The sequence below is a fragment of the Mustela nivalis genome (assembly GCF_964662115.1).
Source record: "Mustela nivalis genome assembly, chromosome: 11".
Lineage (NCBI taxonomy): Eukaryota > Metazoa > Chordata > Mammalia > Carnivora > Mustelidae > Mustela > Mustela nivalis.
The window spans coordinates 17,277,279-17,298,722 of NC_139030.1; the positions used below are offsets into that span (position 1 = coordinate 17,277,279).

General features: G+C 34.6%; 1 protein-coding gene across 1 annotated transcript in view; it reads right to left on the reverse strand.

Moving 5' to 3' along the window:
- ACTR3 (actin related protein 3) overlaps positions 1 to 21,444 on the reverse strand; it is a 59,574-nt gene that overhangs the window by 2,218 nt on the left and 35,912 nt on the right. The window contains exons 5-11 of the mRNA XM_082689268.1: positions 21,073 to 21,168; positions 19,232 to 19,339; positions 16,356 to 16,499; positions 14,297 to 14,470; positions 5,076 to 5,168; positions 4,748 to 4,873; positions 294 to 377 (exon numbers count right to left, since the gene is read on the reverse strand). Coding sequence (XP_082545394.1) covers positions 294 to 377; positions 4,748 to 4,873; positions 5,076 to 5,168; positions 14,297 to 14,470; positions 16,356 to 16,499; positions 19,232 to 19,339; positions 21,073 to 21,168 — 825 coding nt within the window. The remainder of the gene's footprint in view (positions 1 to 293; positions 378 to 4,747; positions 4,874 to 5,075; positions 5,169 to 14,296; positions 14,471 to 16,355; positions 16,500 to 19,231; positions 19,340 to 21,072; positions 21,169 to 21,444) is intronic.

Consider the following 21,444-nt stretch of genomic DNA (forward strand, 5'->3'; position numbering starts at 1 on the left):
TGATATCTGTATCATCACAAGATTAACAGAACTTTACCTACAGATTAATTTTAAAACCCTTAAGTGTTCACTCTAAAAAACTGTCTAAGCAAGCAAAAACTAAAATCCAAATAACTACATTTTAAAATACTATGTACATACCAACGTTTCTAATTTTAAAACTTGTTCATGCAATCTATAGCTATATGCGATAAATTTAAAGAAATTTCCCTTGTTATTCTACACTGCATAAATACTGTATTTCTTCTCTCTGGAAAAAAAAAATCAAATTTGAAATATAAGCTTTATCTCACCGTGGAAGCCAGCATGGATCCTCCAAACCAAACTGCATATCGCTGCATGTGGTGTGTAATGACTTGTACATCAATAGGTTTTGGCTAAAAATGACATAGCAAGAGCAGTTCAATAGTAAATTCAAGTAACAATTTCTGTATCATTTAACTGTAAATGTAGGTAACACAAAACTGTGTACTCAAAAGTAAATAAAACTTTAGAAGAGGAAGGATCCATATAAAGCAAAACAGAATACAACAGAAACAAATTAAGCTAATTTTATTTTTAAAAAGTAGTAATAGCCACACTGAAGTGGGGAAAGAGACTAACCCAAGTAAATTATGAACACGGGATTATGACTAGCCCTCTGTCTTAAAATAAAAACGAAGTAGGGTGACTGGGTGGCACCGTGGGTTAAGCCTCTGACTCTTGGGTTTTTATTTATTTATTTATTTATTTATTTATTTTTAAGGATTTTATTTATTTATTTGACAGAGAGAAATCACAAGCAGATGGAGAGGCAGGCAGAGAGAGAGAGAGAGAGGGAGGGAAGCAGGCTCCCTGCTGAGCAGAGAGCCCGATGTGGGACTCGATCCCAGGACCCTGAGATCATGACCTGAGCCGAAGGCAGCGGCTTAACCCACTGAGCCACCCAGTCGCCCTGACTCTTGGGTTTTAGCTAAGGTCATGATCTCAGGGTCAAGAGACCTAGCCCAGCCTTGGCCAGCGTCCTCAGGGCAGAGTCTGCTTAGGAGTCTCCCTTCCTCTTCCTATCTTTTTGTTTAAAAAAATAAAAAAGGTAAATATTGAACTCCAGTTAGTATTTTTATCACTGTGGTATGGATTAATAATTCTGAAAGCACTATAATATGTATTACAGTTCGAGCAAAAACATAAATATATTGTTTCTGTCAGAGAATAGCATTACAAATATGGAAAATTGGAAGGCTACAATGAACTTCTGGTATTCTGGAGCTAGCAGTATCACTATGAATTAAGTTTTTAATTTATATAAATATAAAACTGGATATAGATGAGTGTGTATATGCATGTGCACAAACATCTCCCAGTTCTGACTCCCAAGAAGGCCTAAGGCAGTGACCCAATAACAATGAGTATTTGGTTCCTTTTTTTTTTTTTTTTTTTTTTTAAGATTTTATTTATTTGTCAGAGAGAAAGAGAAAGAAAGAGAGCACAAGCAGGAGGAGTGGCAGGAAAAAGGAGAAGCAGGCTCCCTGGGGAACAAGCAGCCCAATGCAGGGCTCCGATCCCAGGTCACTGAAGGCAGATACAATGGACTGAGCCACCCAGGCAATCCCCAAAATGTGTTTGCTAAATAGCATTCTCCACTAAAAGAAACAAGGGTGTCTTCAGAAAGGAAGCGGGGGGGAGGCTGATTCCAATATTGGAGAACAGAAAGTACAAGATGAATCTGAATTGTTCTGCTGTATCAAGGAGTAGCAAAGACCCTAAGGAATACTAGGGACACATCAAAAGGACAAAAAGCCACTTTTAATGGCTCCCACTGGCCAAATCTAAGAAAATTTGAGCATCAAAATTAAAGATATTAATAGTATTGATACGCTAATATTTTATTGCAATGATATTAGTGATACAGCCTAAAGAAAAATATGAGAAATCAGGTTTTTATAGAGGTATTACTGAATGAATGAGAAGGGAAAACTCTTCCTTATAGTAAAATGAGACTAAAAACCATAGAAGGAATAACAGAATTTACAAAATACCAGTTGGCAACTACCACATAGTGGTAACTATTTTAGAAAAGAGAAATGGATGTTAAAACCAGTGGTTCAAAGTCTGATAAGAAACATGATAGCTAGGGGGGCGCCTGGGTGGCTCAGTGGATTAGGCCGCTGCCTTCGGCTCGGGTCATGATCTCAGGGTCCTGGGATCGAGTCCCGCATCAGGCTCTCTGCTCAGCAGGGAGCCTGCTTCCTCCTCTCTCTCTCTGCCTGCCTCTCTGCCTACTTGTGCTCTCTCTTTGTCAAATAAATAAATAAAATCTTTAAAAAAAAAAAAAAAAGAAACATGATAGCTACATAGTCCGAAAGTATCTTCCCGTAGTATTCTTATTACACATAAAGAAAAAATAACAATTTTATAGAGAAACCCAGCAGACACAACTAAAACCAACTGATCAAAATTAACATCTGGGACAAATTACACCATGTGTCTAGTGATATAACAAACTAAAAAAGGATACAACATCATTTCTGTAGTATTACTGCCAAAAGTACATAATCTAACCCTAACTAATCATGAGGAAATACCAGACAACCCCAATTGAAAAACATTCTGTAAAATAAATGGCCTGTATTCTTAAAAAAAAATGTTAAGGTTAAATAAGAAAGCCAAAAAAGGGGTTTTGGGTGGCTCAGTCAGTGTGGAGTCTGCTTCAGATTCTTTCTCCCGCTCCCTCTCCCTCAAACCCTCTCCACTCAAAAGCACTTACGCACACTCTCTCGCTTGCTCTCTAAAATGAATAAATGGAAGAAAGGAAGGAAGGAAGGAAGGACGAATGAATATAAAAGAAGACTGAGTACTTACTCCAGATTGAAGGGACATGACAGCGAATTAATGAACTGAAACATGCAATCCTAAGATTGGATTCTAGAGCAAAAAAAGGGGTGTGTGTTTTTTTCTCCCTTTTGCCATAAAGGACAATAATGGAAGAAGTGGTGAAACGTGAATCAGGTCCATAACTAGATTTTTTACTTTATCAGGTTAGTTTTGTGACATTTGCAATGTCCTGTTTTAAGACACACACACTTAAGTATTTAGGCGTGATGGGACATTATACTTCCAATTCATTCTCAAATAGTTCAGAAAAAATATTTGCACATATAGGTATGTGTGTTTATTTGTGTATGTAGGTATCTTTGTAGATACAGAATAAAGCAAATATAAAATGCTAACATTTGGAAAATCTAGGGGAACAATATACAGAAATTCCTATTAGGTTCTGTACGTTTTCTGTAAGTATGAAATTATTTCAAAATAAAAAGTTTAAAAATATTTACATGTCATAAAAAATGGCATTATTTTTTGATTAAGAAAAGTTATTTAGTTGTCATTAAAAATTACAAATTGAAAGGCAATAAAGTCAGATTTAGATACAGATACATAAAAATGTGATGAAAATCCATAAAAATATAAAGTAAAATAAAAAAGAAGGCAGAGTCCTCCAGTAAACTGGATTTCTCCTTTATCATTAATGTCAATACAGTGCTAATATCACTGACGAGGGAAAAAAAGTCCTCATTTCTTATTTTGAAATGTACAAAAAGCCTAAAAATGTGAAATTTTTACTTTACTAAAATACTATACTAATAAACAGCATTTGTTTCATTTCATTTATCTATAATGAGCCCATTACAAACTAAACAACTACTTTGAAACAAACTTTTTTTACTGTGCTCCAAGGGTAAGTTTAAGATAATCAAAATTTAGGGAATGAAAACAGTCAGCAGTCATGCAATTTCTAAACAAGCAGCAAACCATAGAGGATTATGTTTTATTTTTAAATAATTTTGAATGACTAGTAGTCTCAGATGAAGCCCTAATTCTTGATAATTCTCCAAGTTGAATAAAGCTTGTTTTTATTTAGCAATGTCTCCTCTAAGTCAATATTTTGCTTCAATATTCTAAACTGAACAAGGATGAAACATAACATTTACTGAAAAACTATCCCATAAATATAGAAAGCAAGCATCTGAGAATTTAAATTCATTTTGATTTTGACAGCAAATCCAAAGTCCAGGACATGTAAAAGAAGTTATTTCAGCTAAACCACCAACTGGATTTCACACTATGAGGCTGCTGTGGGGAAGCCAGAATGAGTCTGTGCAAGCAGGATAAACCTCACAACATCAGCTTCTCTATCAACTAGGCTTTGTTGTACTGCTATAGTATTCTTTAAAATTGTGTGGGTCCTTATGGAATATTATCCCTAAAATATGCAAGGAATTCTTCTCTATGTAAGTTATCTGTGAGATACGTATGAAATATTGTCACTCACACAGGCTAACAATATTTTCCATAAATGTTGATACCATCCTAGAACAATCAAATGACCAATTAAGGACATGATATTCTTGAATGATTTCATGTATGTAAATCCTTTAAAACTATATGTTTTTACATGTTTTTACATGCACAGTTAAAAACATGACCTGGGTAACCTAAACTCATGATAGCAACTACCCTCAGGAGGAAAAAGAAAGGATGGAAACCAAACAGAGAAAGGAAAAGGTCTAAGGAAGGTAAGATACTCTTTTTCTAATATTTTATTTCTTAAAATAAGATCTCAATATGATTAACCACTTTCCATTAGAAAACCTGACAGAAATCCTCTTATTTCCCTAAATAAAAGCAGAAGTTGCAGACATTTCCCATCCCCACTACAATTATCAAGGCACCCTCAACCCTCCCACCAATATATGAAAAAACCAACCTTCAATCTGCCACCACTCAATTCCTCACTTAATTTCAGCCTGGCATCTACAGTTCTTTTCAAATCTCTTTGCAAGCGACGTCCAAAGTCCCTGAACATGGTTGAACCTCCAGAGAGGACAATATTCTATATCATTGGAGAAAAATATATAAGTATGATTTTTATTTAGAAAGAAAAACAACAGATTTTAAGACATATGAAACAGTACTAAAATCTTATCATAGGCTTTTGAAGAGAGGATTTTTAAATTTAATATTCAACAATGGACAGAAAAATAAAGAAGTTTTTTTAAAAGAAGACCTTGAACAATTTTGCTGTAAATACTGACCTTGTAGAGTGGACGTCTGACATCGATAGGACAATTCTGAATTACTTCATCTACAACTTCTGAGATAGGTTGAGTAAAGTCTGGATTAGCAAACTGAAAAGTAAAGGTGGATACATGACAGAGATTAGATCCCTACTTAAATATCACAATAATAAAATAAAAAGTTTTGAGTTTTAAAAAAAAAAGGACTTTTTACAAACATAAATTCTGGTCTCTAACTCAAAATTAAAGACTCTGAAATCAGAGATTTCAGAAGAAATCAAATTATAGTAATGATGATATATATCATTTCATAATCATCAGAATAGCAAAACTATAAAAGCACACGTATACCATGAGCTGGTAAAAACCCAGAGGCATGCACATGAACAGCACTCTGAAAATCTGAGTTGACCAGCACATTCGTATTTGAGGTCAAAAAAGGAAATGCCCAGTCTTCTCATTTCAGCTTTCATACTGTAAGTGTCCTTTGCATGATCTATTTAGTGCCACAGCTTCCACATTTTTGTGGGTAATTTTGCTATTTAAAAGGGTCTCTGGGGCACGTGGGTGGCTCAGTCGGTTGGGGGTCTGCCTCTGGCTCAGGTCATGATCCAAGGGTCCTGGAATTGAGCCCTGAGTCGAGCTCCCTGCTCCACAGGGAATCTGCTTTCTCCTTCACCCTGCTTTTGTGCTCTCACTTAATCTCTCTCAAATAAATAAAAAATCTAAAATAAATAAATAAAAGGTTCCCCAATCACAGTAGTGCCAAAGTGCTATCTACTATTCTTAAGCTTAAGGCTATGATATATGTCATGGAGAAAATACAGTTTTGGATAAGGTTCATTCAGGCAGGAGTCACAGTTTTGCTGCTGGCCATGGGATCAAGGCTAATAAATCAATGATATATACTAAATACAACATCTTTAAACACAAATAATAGCTCTATGTTCACCTGACAAAAGTGTTGTAACCTAAAGCTCCAAGAACCTAACCCTGTTTCCTGCTATGAGCAATGATTCAGTATTCACTAATTCAGTGTTCACAGCAACTTTTTGGAGTATCTACTGTGAATAATGAGAATAAACTATATACTCACATGATGATATAACACAGTTAAACTATTTCCAACAGCTGACACTCAAAAGCAAAATCATTTTTTTAAAAGCTGACTTCAAAAAAACTTCAGTGATTCCATACATGTAAACCCTTTAAAAATATGTTTTTCTGAATATATGTACAGTTAAACACATGAACTGGATATACACTAAAATTTAAAGCAGCAACTGCCCTCCAGAGGAAAAAGAAAGAATGGAAACCAAATACAGAAAGAAAAAGGTCTAAGGAAGAGAAGACACTCTTTTTGTAATATTTTACTTTTTAAAATAAGATCTCAATACAGTAAATATTAAAATATTAATATGTATTTATTTGGAATGGAAGGTACATGTATTACACAAAACTTTTCAGAATTCTTTAACAGACTGGATAAGGTGTGAGGCAGAAAGCAATTTGACAACTTCAATTATTATGGAAATAGAATGAGGTTAAAAATAATAATTTTTAAAAAAATGTTTATATATAACAAACAGGCCTTACCAGATAAAGGGCTAGTACCCAAATTCCATAAAGAACTTATAAAACTCAACACTCAAAGAACAAATAATCCAATCAAGAAATGGACAGAAGACATGAACAGACATTTCTGCAAAGAAGACATCCAAATGGCCAACAGACACATGAAAAAGTGCTCAACATCACCGGCATCAGGGAAATACAAATCAAAACCACAGTGAGATACCACCTCACACCAGTCAGAATGGCTGAAATGAACAAGTTAGGATACAACAGATGTTGGCAAGGATGCGGAGAAAGGGGAACTTACACTGTTGGTGGGAATGCATGCTGGTGCAGCCACTCTGGAAAACAGTATGGAGATTCCTAAAAAAGCTGAAAATAGAGCTACCCTACAACCCAGCAATCGCACTACTGAGTATTTACCCTAAAGATACAAATGTAGTGATCCAAAGGGGCATGTGCACCCCAGTGTTTATAGCAGCAATGTCCACAATAGCCAAACTATGGAAAAAACCTAGATGTTCATCAACAGATGAATGGATAAAGAATATGTGGTATATACACATACAATGGAATACTATGCAGCCATCAAAAATGAAATCCTGCCATTTGCAACGATGTGGATGGAACTAGAAGGTAGTATGCTAAGCAAAATAAGTCAATCAGAAAAAGACAATTATCATATGCTCTCTCTGACATGAGGAATTTGAGAGGCAGGGTGGGGGGGATCATGGTGGGTAGACTGGGAAAAAAATGAAACAAGATGGGACCGGGGAGGGGAACAAACCATAAGAGAATCTTAATCTCACAAAACAAACTGAGGGCTCCTGGGGAGCTGAGGGGTAGGGATAGGGTGGCTGGGTTATGGACACTGGGTAGAGTATGCACTTTGGTGACAGCTGTTAACTGTGTAAGTCTGATGATTCATAGACCTGTTTTCCTGAAGCAAATAATACATTATATGTTAATAATAAATAAATAAAGCTTAGCAACAAAAAACCCCCTTTTTTAATATACAACAAACAGGCCTTATAAAAGGAGAAATAAGATTAAAGAGGTCTTCCTTTCTTTCCCGTTATTTATTTTTATATGCATGCTATGACCCTCCAAAATCATATAGATAGAGAAATGTAGCTTAATCTGAACGTTGAGAACCCAATGTATAGACTATTTCTTCTGTCAGAAGCAGTCCATACTGTATTCTGTGGAAAAATAGGAGAACATAACTCAGGTGGCTCTGTATGCCATGTATAGACAAGCTTAGTTAACTGGCAGGGAATGGCTCAGTCCATAACTAACTAGAATGAGCAAAAGAATTGGCATCCTGAAAATTTTATTTTGTCATCTGTAGAAACTCTCTAGGTTCTGACCACGAAATTTCTAAGGAAACTAAGTTCTCAAAACATGCTTTTATGATCCCATAAAGATACCTCAACCTGAGACCTTGATATGAGATTTAATCCCCAAAATGTGGACAGAGACCAATTTGATAGAAAATATGTTCCAGGCTATCTTAATACAGTATCAACTATTAATACTGAACTTACAAATTCTCTACATTATCTTTATTAGCTATATTCCTTTAATATCTACCTAAACAACATACACACATACACATACCCTCACAGAGGAGCACATGTGCTCAAGAGATTAACCCTCCCGTAATTCTTTCCTTAACCTTTAAGACAGTTTCTGCTGTAACATAAGCAAGTAAGACAAGAATAGAGTAATTCATTCCTGTGCTGGGCCCTTCTCATAGCAATTTTTAATCAAGAACATACAAAAGAAAGGATTTATACATTCTTTAAATATTCATATATTCTGGACCGATCCACAGATATTTTGATTTAGAAAGACATGAAGTCTGATTTGAATACATCTTCACAAAAAGCTCATGGACTATTATGCTATACAGAATCCCGGATGAGAAGAAGAAGAATATGTAATAAAGCAGCAAACATGGATACTTAGTAAGTAAACAAAGGAAAAGAGTAAGAATTAACAATAAATTGTTGTAGGTTACTTAATACTTGACTATGCTCAACCTAGGGTCTCCACTAAGACTATTTTTAGGCCTTTTGTTTTCATTTTCAGCACAAGGGTTAGTCTTTCCTCTAAATGCTTTCTGATCAGGTCTTACTACTACTGTAAGTGGCTATCAAAGGAGAAGTACCTTTTCTCTCTTCTGGAAAATTTATAGAGAATACACCCAAGTCAACAAAACAGTCCAAATAGCTTTGTCAAAAAAACTTAAATTTCCTTCAGAGAAAAAAAATAAAAAAAATTCAGAGTGCCAAGTCAAGCTTGTTCCTTCTAAAAACAGTCTTTCAAGCATCTGTGATGAATTTAGCTATTCAAAAAATAAATACCCTTACTCTTTTATACAGTTTATGTTCAGTGTCCAAGTTTAGATACCTACACTTTCATCTAGACAAAACAAAAAACAGAGTGAAGATTTCAAATGACAGAGGAACTCTGGCACAGAAATATCTAGAACTACAAAAGACAGAATCTTAAAATTCACTTGGGAAGTGACACAGTTCATAGGATATAAAAAAAAAGTGTATTCTGGAAAAACATGGTGAACTAAGCACACGTATCTCAACTTGTTCTCCCTACTAAAAGCAACAAAAAAGAAATTTTTTTAAAAAGGAATAATCCCAAATGTATGGAGAGAACAGAACAAGAAGAAACAGCAACAAAATCTGGCAAACTGGAATCTGGAAAGCAGATGGACAAGACATGCACTCCCTCCAAAACACTTAGTAAGTCATCAGTTGGGAAAGCCAAGAATAAGGCTGTTTTCTATTAACACTCCCCTCCCCCAAGAACTGGCTGTACCTGTCAGCACTGAAAGTGAGGTAGAAGGACAGGAAGGAACACTGGTTAAAAGTCTCTGTGGGAAAGAAATAATCTATGAAATGCCTCCTCGTCCAAGGAGAAAGGTGACTTACCTATTCTCTAAAAGGAATAAATTAGAGCCCGGGGACTCTTATAAATGGCTGAAAAGAATGAAAGCTGGGGGTTTTTAAGTGAGCGTATGCAGCCTACTGCTGACACACAATGTCTGACCCTTTTCCCGTTTTACTGCCAACCTCTACCCTCCAGGCAGCAATCTTTCTGGGACTATGTGAAATGATCTCAAGAAACATGCACAGGGCACTCCCCCAAAGAAAAAAACATAGTCTTCAAGTCCCATCCACAAAGCTCAGATTTCCAATCTGATTTTTAGCGTTCCCTTCTTAAATGAGTGGCTCTCAAAAACCTCTAGCATGAAAAATACAAGAATCAAAACAAAGAAAACAAAGAGAAAAAGCAACCTGGAGAAAGAGACAAGGCAGAAAGAAGAAAACTTCAAAAAACCTAGACTAATATCCTCAGAGAGCCAGAAAATATGCAAACATGAAACAAGAACAGAGCAGCATAAAAAAGGAATATTCAAGAGCAGACATAGGGGAGCCCTTGAAAATTAGGTATGTTACCAGAAATAAATTCAGTTAAATGTTCAGAAGATAAAACTGAAGAAATAACCTAGAGAGTGGAACAAAAAGTACAACTAGAAGAGAAAAAGAGAGTACATCAGAATGTTAGGGGAACAAAGGGACAATATACAAGTATATGGAAAGAAAAAAAGCAGGCCCTATAAAAGGTTTAGGAATCAGAACAACTTTTTACTTCAAGCTGTAACAGGGAGCAACTGAGCTAAGGCTTCAAAATGCTGAGGAAAAATGATTTACAATCTAGAATTCTATACCCAATTATCAGACAAGCATAAAGGTAAAATGAGTACATTTTCAAACATGCAAGATCTTGAAATTTTCATCCTTCATGTGCCCTTTGTATCAGGAATCCCAAATGGAAATGATTTCCACCAAAATAAAGATTGATAAAGATATGGGATAGAGGGAATTAAGTGAGAGGCAAAAGGAATCTCCACAATGATGGTGAAGAAAGATGACAACTCTTTACCAAGTGCAGAAGGAAACCGCGTCTGATTGGGAAGTAACACATGCTCTGGAAAATTAAATTGATTATAAAACCCTATGCATCTGAATATCCTGAGAAGACAGTTTTAAGACTGGAAGGTAGAATTCAGAGGTGAATTAAGGATCCATTATTTTAAAACTACGCAAACAAGTTACTATTTCCCATGGAAAACAAAATATAGGACAGAAAAATATTTCATGGTAAACTGCATAACTCAGATTTGATCAGAATTTGTGTTCAGAAGATCTAATTAAAATTTGTGTTCACAAAAATGTAAGCACTGCATTTTTACCTAACTAAAAATCACAATGTAATTACTGGGACAAAAAGGTATGGAAAGGTACTGCTTGTCATGGCAAAAAAAGAAAGGGAGAAAAGGCAATCCTCTTCCTCCCTATCTGGAAACTGACAGAAAATGCCTAAAACTGAAAAAAGCAACCAAAGCAATGTGTAGCAATGGAGGCAATCACCAAAACAATCAACTAAAAAAGGCTGAAGTGCTTACCTCTAGGAAAAAAATAGAAAAGTATGCAGGACACTCCTAGTTTTTGTTAGAAGTTCAATAATCAAGACTTTTGAACAATGTGCATACGCGTAACTGGTTTTAAAAAAGAACTCAGAAGAAGAGAAAAATATGGATTTCTACAGAAGAAATAATTTACAAAGAAAAAAATGCTATATAGAGTAAAAGATATCTCAAAGTTTTAAAAAACTTAATAAAGAAAACTTAGCTTATCAAATGATAAAGATTAAATTAAAGGAAAAACATTACAAATAAAACATTAGCAGCAAGGTAAACTGACATCCTGACAACTATCCCTTTACTAAGCAACACAACACAACCAAAACAACAGTTTATTTATGTATCTAATATGTCAAAGATTAAGACTGTCAGGACCTTGCTGAGGGTGTAAGTATTCCACTCAAATGCTTCCTCCTTTAAAATCCAAGATACCTCTTACCTCCCACGCTATTATCTATCTTGTAACGATCCTATTTATCTAGGACTTTGGTTCTGGTTCTTCTGCAATTCTCTAATTCCTGTCCTCCACATGGAGGTTTAGTACGTCTCCCCAGTATTTCAAATACAACTGATGTTCCTTAACCTGTGACCTTTAATACGTTCAACTTCAGCAGTTCACATATACATGACCCCAAAAGAAAATATGACCTGACTGCCAGCTACACAGTTATCTTTTGATCTTCTTAAATCACTACTAACACGACAGAGAAAATTACAAGAAAGGAAAAATGCCCAAGGATGAAAAGAGAAGGTGAGTAAACATGAATGAAATACTTCAATTCTGTTTGGAAGAAAAAAAGGAATGTTACATCCTAAGTGCCTCCAGAGGGCATACTGCTAAGAAGTCAATTCATTCACCCTGGAGAACCTTGGAAGTACCCAAAACTCAAACGATAAGAAACCACAAAGAAAAAAAGTAAAACAAGGTTTTACAAAAAAACTGTTAAATTTCTCTATATAGAAATAGACCCCCAAGATCCCTTCAGATTACAGTTAATTATACAACCTCAATGAATAAATGAAACAAATGAACAGAGAAAAAAATGACACAAATGAAGAAATGAAGTAAAAATTTAGGAGCAGCTCAATTTTAAGAGAAAAATTTACATTACAATTTTGCCTCAAAAGCAAAAAATATTAACAGGTATAATAATATTTATATACTGTAAAACTACTGATTTAGCTAATAACTGTAACATAACATACAGACAAGCTGAAGGAAGAGGGTCTAAGGAAATACCAACTAACCTAAAAGGAAGGTGGTAGACAAATTACTTATGTTGCTATGTCAAGAAATAAGAGGACAAATATTTGGAGATGTGCAGGTAATTGCCAAGAGTGCGGGCTAAGTGAGAGCTAGTGAATGCTCTGCGGAACATATAAAGAGTGAGAGTAGGGGTGGAGGATGAGGAGCTGCTATTTTTATTTAAGCCTGTCAGTGTTCTTTTAAAACTTTTAAAACTATGTACATACATCCTTTTATGAATTTTTATTTTAAAGACTGCAAAGAAAACGTGCTGTCTAAGCCTTAAAACACCCATATACTTGTCTGACCACAATGCCTTATCCCAGGTGCTCGCTCCCTCCTTTGCTCCCAATTTACGGCTATATGCCAATTCATCATGATCTCTGATCCCTGCCCATATCTCCTTCACATCCAGCTGTTCAAGTTACACACATGGGAATCACAGATTTCTCATGTTTACTCCCCTCACATCTAAGTAATCAGTAAGTCACGTTGATTCTATTGCTTTTTCTTATCCTTTCTCAATCTTATTGGCCTGAAATTACTTAACCTTCATCTGGAAAACTGTAATAAACTTACCTGTTTCCAACACAATTCACACCCCTATTTCAAATCCATCCAAACCAGTGCTATCAGAGTGATCTTTCTAATCTGTGTCATTTGCACTGAAGATCTCTACACAGAATCCAGAACTCCTTTCTATAGCATATTAGTCCCTCATAAACACCCATCTGGGCCCATCTCCTTCCAATCCCTTCCTTTATAATTTTATTACCTAGCAATCTCCTATCCCAACTTCTACCCAACCTATCTCTTCTGCCAGAAAGATACTTCCCTAACATACTTGCCTGACAAATATGTATTCACCCTTGAAGTCTCAGCTCATAAGAAGCTTCCTTAGTTCTCCCCAGCAGACTTAGATGCTCTTTGTTTCTATGCCCTCCCCAAATCCATGCATTTATTGAAACTATGCCTGTTTAGATATCATCTTCCTTACTCTGAGCTCAGTAAGAGCAACAGAAAATACTTTTTCATCTTTAAATATTCCATACTTCAACTGAGACCATGAAAATTATATTCACTATTTGCTAAATGGATAAACAATATTAAAAAATAACTTTTTAATGCCAAGTAAGCACACTTGGCATTTAATGTAATTCTATTAACAACTTTCTTCTATTAAGTTACCAGAATAATTTTTCATATTAAAAACACACCTTTTATTTACTTAATAAAACCTCCATGTTGCTAACATTTTCATAGAGACAGAAAACTATTTTGCTAATAAATATTTTGTAATGATAGTCGACTAACAGTTCTTGGTTTAATGGTTATTTTATATGGGGCACTGGTAGTTCTAGAACTTTTCCAAAATACTTTATTTAAATGGTCATAAATTTTAGGGGCTTCCCTCTTTTCATGATCCCACATAAGCCACAAATATTAAAAAGACAAGTTTTAGTTTTCTAAATATACAAAAAATAAGGTGCCTGGCTAGCTCAGTCGGTAGAGCATGAGACTCTTAAATATACAAATAATAGTAACTTGTTTAGCCTATTTCAACATAGGAAACTATTCCTCTTGAAAATAACTCACAATAGGGCACCTGGGTGGCTCAGTGGGTTAAAGCCTCTGCCTTCGGCTCAGGTCATGATCTCAGTGTCCTGGGATCGAGTCCTGCATCGGGCTCTCTGCTCAGCAGGGAGCCTGCTTCCTCCTCTCTCTCTGCCTGCCTCTCTGCCTACTTGTGATCTCTGTCTGTCAAATAAATAAATAAAATCTTAATAAATAAATAAATAAATAAATAACTCACAATAGCATTTTAGTATAGGAAAAGTTTCTGAGATTAACTCCTCCCTGAATTTCTCAAAACAATCCTATCTGAGGGGGGGGAAAAAAAAAACTTACCTCTGGATGAAAAAAGATTTCAGGTCCCAAGAATCTCTCATAACCAACATCAATAGAAAATTCTTTCTTTGAGATAGCATTGATTCCAGTATATTGTTTAATCCACTTTGATCCATCTGTGTCATACTTGTTAAATTCTTTTACTAAATCTGGGCAGACATAACTATAGCGCTCCTAGGAAAACAAAGAAATGAGTAATTATTTCCTCATTTTAGGAACAGTAGAAAAGGATGACATATTTTTGGCAAACCAGAATCAAATGAACAAATATCTTTGGAAAATAAAATTAAGAAATTAAGCTGAAGATAATTTCATGTTAGGACATTAATTTATGTTTAGTACAAATAACTCATCTCTCATTTCTTATACATAATTCCTAGCTTCATACATACTGAATAATACTTGATCAACTGAAGAGACAACCTCTACTATCTCAAGGTTATTTTATGAAAACATTCATTATTGTCATTCAACTTTTTATGCAGTTCCAATAATTAATGGAGTCTGCGTTATGAAGAGGAGAAAACATAAAATAAATACAGAACTAGAGAATAAGTAAAAGTTGATATAACCCACAAATTAATATAGACCCTTAATCCTTAACACCTTCCTGGAACAAACCTGAATACGATCTAAGTAAATGAGCAAAAGAAAAAAGGCTGAAAACAAAAACTATTCTTTTTGACTGTATCACCTACAATGCCAAATTGCCACATATCTGATTAAGTCCTAAGTAAAAGTTTTCATTAAAAATGCAATTCAAAAATGTTGTGAGTTGTAACATTCTATTTACAATTTATGGACTCCTGAATCCACATTTCATTTTTTTTAAAAGAAAAACACACACTTCATATATTTTTGTTCATGAAGAATTCTAATCCACAATAGATGCAAATACTAGTACTAATAATATACAGACATATAAGGAAAGAATTTGGAAAACAAAGAACAATTTGATGTTATTGTAGGTCTTCTTTTTCCAACATCAAAAGTAGGAATTACATGGAAATTATAATTCTTAAAATACATTCAGACTGAGCATCAGTATTCTCTAAAATAGATTTTAATCCTTGGTGCTTTTGTTATTTTTTAAACCCCACAGGCTTCCCAAAGATGCTGAAGCAGTATTCATGTTAATTTTTCACATATTTAATTTTGATGCCATCCTTTGGGTTAGTTTTGGCAGCCATTTGATAATTCCCTTACTACTAGGAAGCAGTAAATTCCTTAAAGTTATTTTTGCTGCGGGATTTTTGCTTTCACATACTGAAAACATATGAGAAACCCACTAAAATTTTTGTAGGTATGTTGGCAAATGATAAATTTAAAAAGTGATTCTAAGTATTTTGACAGTTTACATAAAAGACTGATCTAACAAAGACTTATATAACATACAAATTAAAACACCTTAAATAGTCTTCACGTTTTTCTTTTATTTGCTGTATCACGTGAGCCAAACACCACCTCTATTCTAGTGAAATGAAACAATTACATCAAAAAAAAATTTTTCAACAGAAAATTGTTAGGATTAAAATAAAGAACTCAGGGGCGCCCGGATGGCTCAGTGGGTTAAAGCCTCTGCTTTCCAATTGGGTGGGCTCTCTGCTCCGCGGGAAGCCTGCTTCCTCCTCTCTCTGCCTGCCTCTCTGCCTACTTGGGATCTTTGTCTGTCAAATAAATAATCGAAACCTTAAAAAAAATAAAAAATAAAGAATTCAGTGAAAAAACTGAGATACAAGAACTATGAAACAAACTAATTATTTTTACTATGGGGAATAATCACAAAAATGTATGCTGAAGTCAGCTGGTACAAATGTTCTTGACTCAAATGTGAAATGTGGAGACAACAAGGCACAGAGCTGATCATCCCGCAAAATCTTCTTACAAGAAATAAAGAGAAAACATATATATAATTAAGGGTATTAATTTATAACTGGCTAAGTAAAAAGTTTTCTTTTTTTTTTTTAAGTACCATTCTTCACCTGAGAGTTTTCATGTTAATATTGTAAATGTGATTTCAATTTCTAACTGAATTACACTTTCATCATTACTTTTTTACCTTTACTGCCTTAGCAGTTTCCAAGGATTGCTCTGGAGGGATTCCTACTTCTCGGTCTCTCAACAACTGCTGAATAAAATATGTTATATCTCGTCCTGCGATTGGAATGTGCTTAATACAGCTGCCAATCACATACCCTTCGGCCTATACGGGGGGGGAAAAGAGTGGCAAATTTACTTTCAGTGATTTCAAAATTAAAATAACCTAAATAATCATCTAAGATTAATTTCTCAAGTTAGTGTGTTTATATTCCCAAGTATTGCTTTATCCCAGGAGAGTTCTTCTAGTCTTTATTCTTCAACCATATTCCTCACAATACTGTATAATTTATAATACTGTACAGATATTATGAACAAGAATGGCCAGCAACTTAGATTATTCGTTCACTGGTAAGAGTTTATAACTAAGACTGAAATGACTTAACAACACAGAAATGACAAATTTCAGAAGTTTAAATGTTTTGATAGGAGACCAGATAGGAAATTATTTAAAACTCTTTAATAATTTCAGTAAACAATTTAGATAGCATTGTAGGAAATCTGATCGTTAACCCACAAACTCATTTTTCCTAATGAAGCAGGTACCAATTTCACAAGGCAGAGGCATTCTATGCATTATTATAATGCCAAATAATTAAATTCTACACAATTCATAAATTTACGGATAGGAGTCAGAAGTACAAAAAATAATGTAACAAAATTAAATTTCATTAACAAAGAGTATAATCTGGCCATGACAGAGTATTAGGGATTGGATTTAATCTCTCACATTAAAGGAAAAAAAAGAACAAATTAAACAAAATAAACGTTTTCCGACTCTAAACAGGCAGAATAGGGCAGTGTTCTCAATGAGAAGGGAAAGCAAATAAGATGAGTGCTATAAACAGCCCATCTCACTGCCTAGGAAGAGTTGCTAGGCAGCAATAATGGGAGGAAGAACCCAAGCAGAGTCAGAAAGTCTCATTAAGTTGAGGATACAAAATTTAGATTTCAGGCAAGTCTACTGCTACAGCTTACATGTCAAACTACTAAAGCTGAAATAGCTACAGTGACACAGAGCTCTGAGATGTGAAAAGTAAAACCTTAGCTGACTAGTAATCATCACATTCATGTTAGGAAACCAACAAGGCCAGAGAAAGAACCTCTAGAAAGTGGGAACAAAACAATCCTCAAAGCTTGTTGTAGCTGGGAATAGTTTACATTCCCATTAGGCAGTGTAACAAGACCTCAAACACAGGACACTGAGTAGAATCCTCAGAAGTGTGCCTCAAGAGTGGGGACAAAGTAGGACCAGACAAAAGATTGTTCTGGACTTGCTCAATAATGTTTAAAAGGAACCCCTGAAAGAATCCAACTGATTCCTAGTAATTTAACTGTATCCCAGGAAAAATAACTCAAAGTATCTTTAAAAGTCCCCAAATCCAGGACATAACAATGTGAACACACAGTACCCAATGAAAAATTATACACAAGCAAGAAAGTTGGAAAATGCAACCCCTGACTGGGAAAAAAAATCAAGAGAAAGAAACAGAAATATCAAAGATAATAGCATTCATAGAAAAAGACATTAAAACAACTACTATATATTCCTCATAATCAAGAATGGAATCATGAATGGAAACATGAATGAGAGAAAGAAAAGATGTAAAAGGATCCAAAGAGAACTGTAATGGAGAAAAATAAAAAATCTAAAATTAAAAAATACCCTAGGGCGCCTGGGTGGCTCAGTGGGTTAAAGCCTCTGCCTTTGGCTCAGGTCATGATCCCAGACAGGGTCCTGGGGTCAAGCCCCACATGGGGCTCTCTGCTCTGCAGAGAGCCTGCTTCCTCCTCTCTCTCTGCCTGCCTCTCTACCTACTTGTAATCTCTGTCAAATAAATACATAAAATCTTTAAAAAAAAAAAAAAAAAAAAAAACCTTAATTTGCCATTAAGAATTGGAAGCACAAAGGCCTTGGCAGAAAAAATGCCATCTCTGACAAATAATCCAATCTGATGCATTTTTTTAAATATACTTTACTAAATACAAACCATAAAAAACACAATTGTAACTTGACCTTTTTATTCCAAAAAAAAAAAAAAATTTTCCAGGGGCACGTGGCTGGCTGAGTCAGTAGAACACGTGACTCTTGATCTTGGAACCTTGAGTTCAAGCCCCACACAGGGCACTGAGCTTAATTACAATAAATAAATCAAAATAATTCCCAAAAGTCATTAATGGCCATATGCTTATAACAAATTGTTAGCTAACCTATGCACCAAACTGAAATCTGTTAATTAAGGATAAGAGAGTCTACCAACTGGCTAATACATGTAACACAGACACATCCAAACTAGAAGACAGAATTCCATGTTTAAGAAAAGAAAGGCATAGTGGCACCTGGGTGGCATAGTCGGTTAAGCATCTGCCTTCTGCTCAGGTCCTGATTCCAGGGTCCTGGGATCTTGCCCCCGCATCAGGCTCCCTGCTGAGCAGGGAGTCTGCTCCTCCCTCTCCCTTTGCCTCTTCCTCCCCACCACCACTCATGCTCTCACTCGCACTCTACAAAATAAATATAATCTTAAAAAAAAAAATGCAAAATATCTTCTACCATTCCCATTACATCTTCTAATTATGAATTAGAAACAATTTCTACTATTTTTAAATCATATCCTAATTATAGCACAAACCTACAGAGCAGAAGAAAGATTTTGGAATTTCTTTATAGAATTTTAATATTAACTTGAGCAAAACACAGCCCTAGATGAACAAATGGCCAAACTAGTGCAAACTTTTCAAATGTTTAAAATTTTTTAAAAGTAGTATTAATTCGTATCATTTAACTCTGCCAGATATGTTATCTGATAGGACTATTTGGTAATTTTTAAATATCCTTACCACTGGAATGACATGGGTGACACCATCTCCACTGTCTATTACTGTACCAGTCAATGTCCGTTCTCCTACTTGTCTTGAGGTCCAAGAGGCAGCTAAGGCAAGAACAGCCTTAGACCAAAAAATATGACAGGAAAGAAAATAAAAACAAGCACAAAGAGTTAATAGAAAAAAATATTTCATGGAGTACTTCAATTTTAAATGTGCAGTTGACTCTGGAGCAACACCAGGGTTAGGTGCGCTGATCCCTCCAACACAAACAGTCGAAAACCCAAGTATAACTTCTGACTCTCCAAAAACTGAACTACCAAGTGTCTACTGTTGACCAGAACACATAAACAGAAGATTAACACAGATTTTGTATGTTATATCATATACTGTATTCTTATAATAAGAGAAAAAAAAATGTTAAGAAAATCATAAGGGAGACAAACATTTATAGTACTCTACTGAAAAAAATTTGCATGTATGTGGACCTATGCAGTTCAAACCTGTACTGTTCAAGGGTCAACTACAGTCATCTCTGAAAAAAAATACATAAAGTAATTTACATTACACAATAAAATTATTCGCATCCTACAATTTAAGAAAAATGTAACAAGCTTGTATTTACTTCTAGAGGCATATTTGTAAATTTCCCATGTTTTTATGCAGACCAAAATGGGGAAGACTAACATCATGTATCACAGCACTAAGACTGCTAGGACTTAAAATTATGTTTATATGGGCTAGCCTGTATACAAACCACAAAGTGTAAGTAAGATAAAGAAATATACAAACAAAATATATGTATTCCATACATAGATGGCTATAAACAAGTATCTATATCAAGATAAGCTCCAAATTTTTAACTGCAACATGCTTTTAGGAATATATAACAAGTTAGTTAACTACAGGAAAAGCCATTATACACTTGTAAATATCATGAGTTAATCAGGAAACAAAGTTGATGAAATTATATTTTTCTATGAAAAAGACTGGCATGGACAATAAAGTATAATTCTTTTAAGTTTACAAATTAAGAAATTAACACAGCTAAGTCATTTTTTAAAAACAGAATTTCATACAATCCAAGCCTCCAACAAGATATATGTCCAATAACTAAAAACAGAGCTAAACTTTCACCTACTTGCAATATAATAGCTGAAAGGGGTGGGCGCCGTGGTTTAGTTGGTTAAAGCGCCTCTCTAGTAATAGCTGAAAGGGACCTACAAAGTTATCCAGGACATCCTCCTATTTTAACACAGAATCACACATCATAATCACTGTTACCTAGGAGAACTATACAATAGTTTATATACCTATTAAGCATTTGTGATATGCTAGGCATTACATTTGCTACAGGGTAAGAGGTGAGCTGTGATCCTGAGAGGTGGGAGAGAAGCCATTCCATGAAGATACATTTAGAAAGTAAGCTCAATATTAATGAAATTTAATTAATAAATTATTACAGTAATTTATGACATAGAATACAGAGGGGCACAAAAGAGAAAGTGGTCAAATATATCTAGCAGTAAGTGAATCAAAATAATGAAAAAAGGACACAACAAACATTTCAAGGATAAACGAATATGTATATAAAGTTCTTGACCTGAAATAAATACTTGGTAAATATTAATACCCTTATTTCTGTCCCATGAAAAGCCTTAAATTATCTACAGATCAATAACTTACTTCCTTCAACATTTCTCTTTTACAAACTCCTATTTACTATGATTTCTAAATTATTGATTCAAGAGAGAACAATGATATGCTCTGAGGTCATAAAAAATATGTATTTAAGAGTGAATTAACCAGATAAAAATTCAAGAGTCAAGCTTATCTTGACTTGTGAACTTTCTTACCTGCACAGCAATGTACAAGCCTGGAACATTGAAGGATTCAAACATTATTTCAGCAGTATATTCCCTGTTTTCTGGAGTATTCAGTGGAGGTTCAGTCTATTAAATGGAATAACATTTCAAACAGACAAAACCAGATTATTTTGACAACTTTTAAGCAATTTTTAAATAAAAAATGTTAGAATTTTTATTTAAAAATCTTAAATTTAGAGATACAAAGACAGACCAAAAAAAGAAAAATTTTATAAAGAATTCAAACAGACCTATGCATATATGAAAAGAATATAATCACTCACACACAAAAAGAGAAACCAAATTTCTACATTACACCATTAAACACTTATAAAAGGAATGAGAGGGAGAAAGGAGACCTGG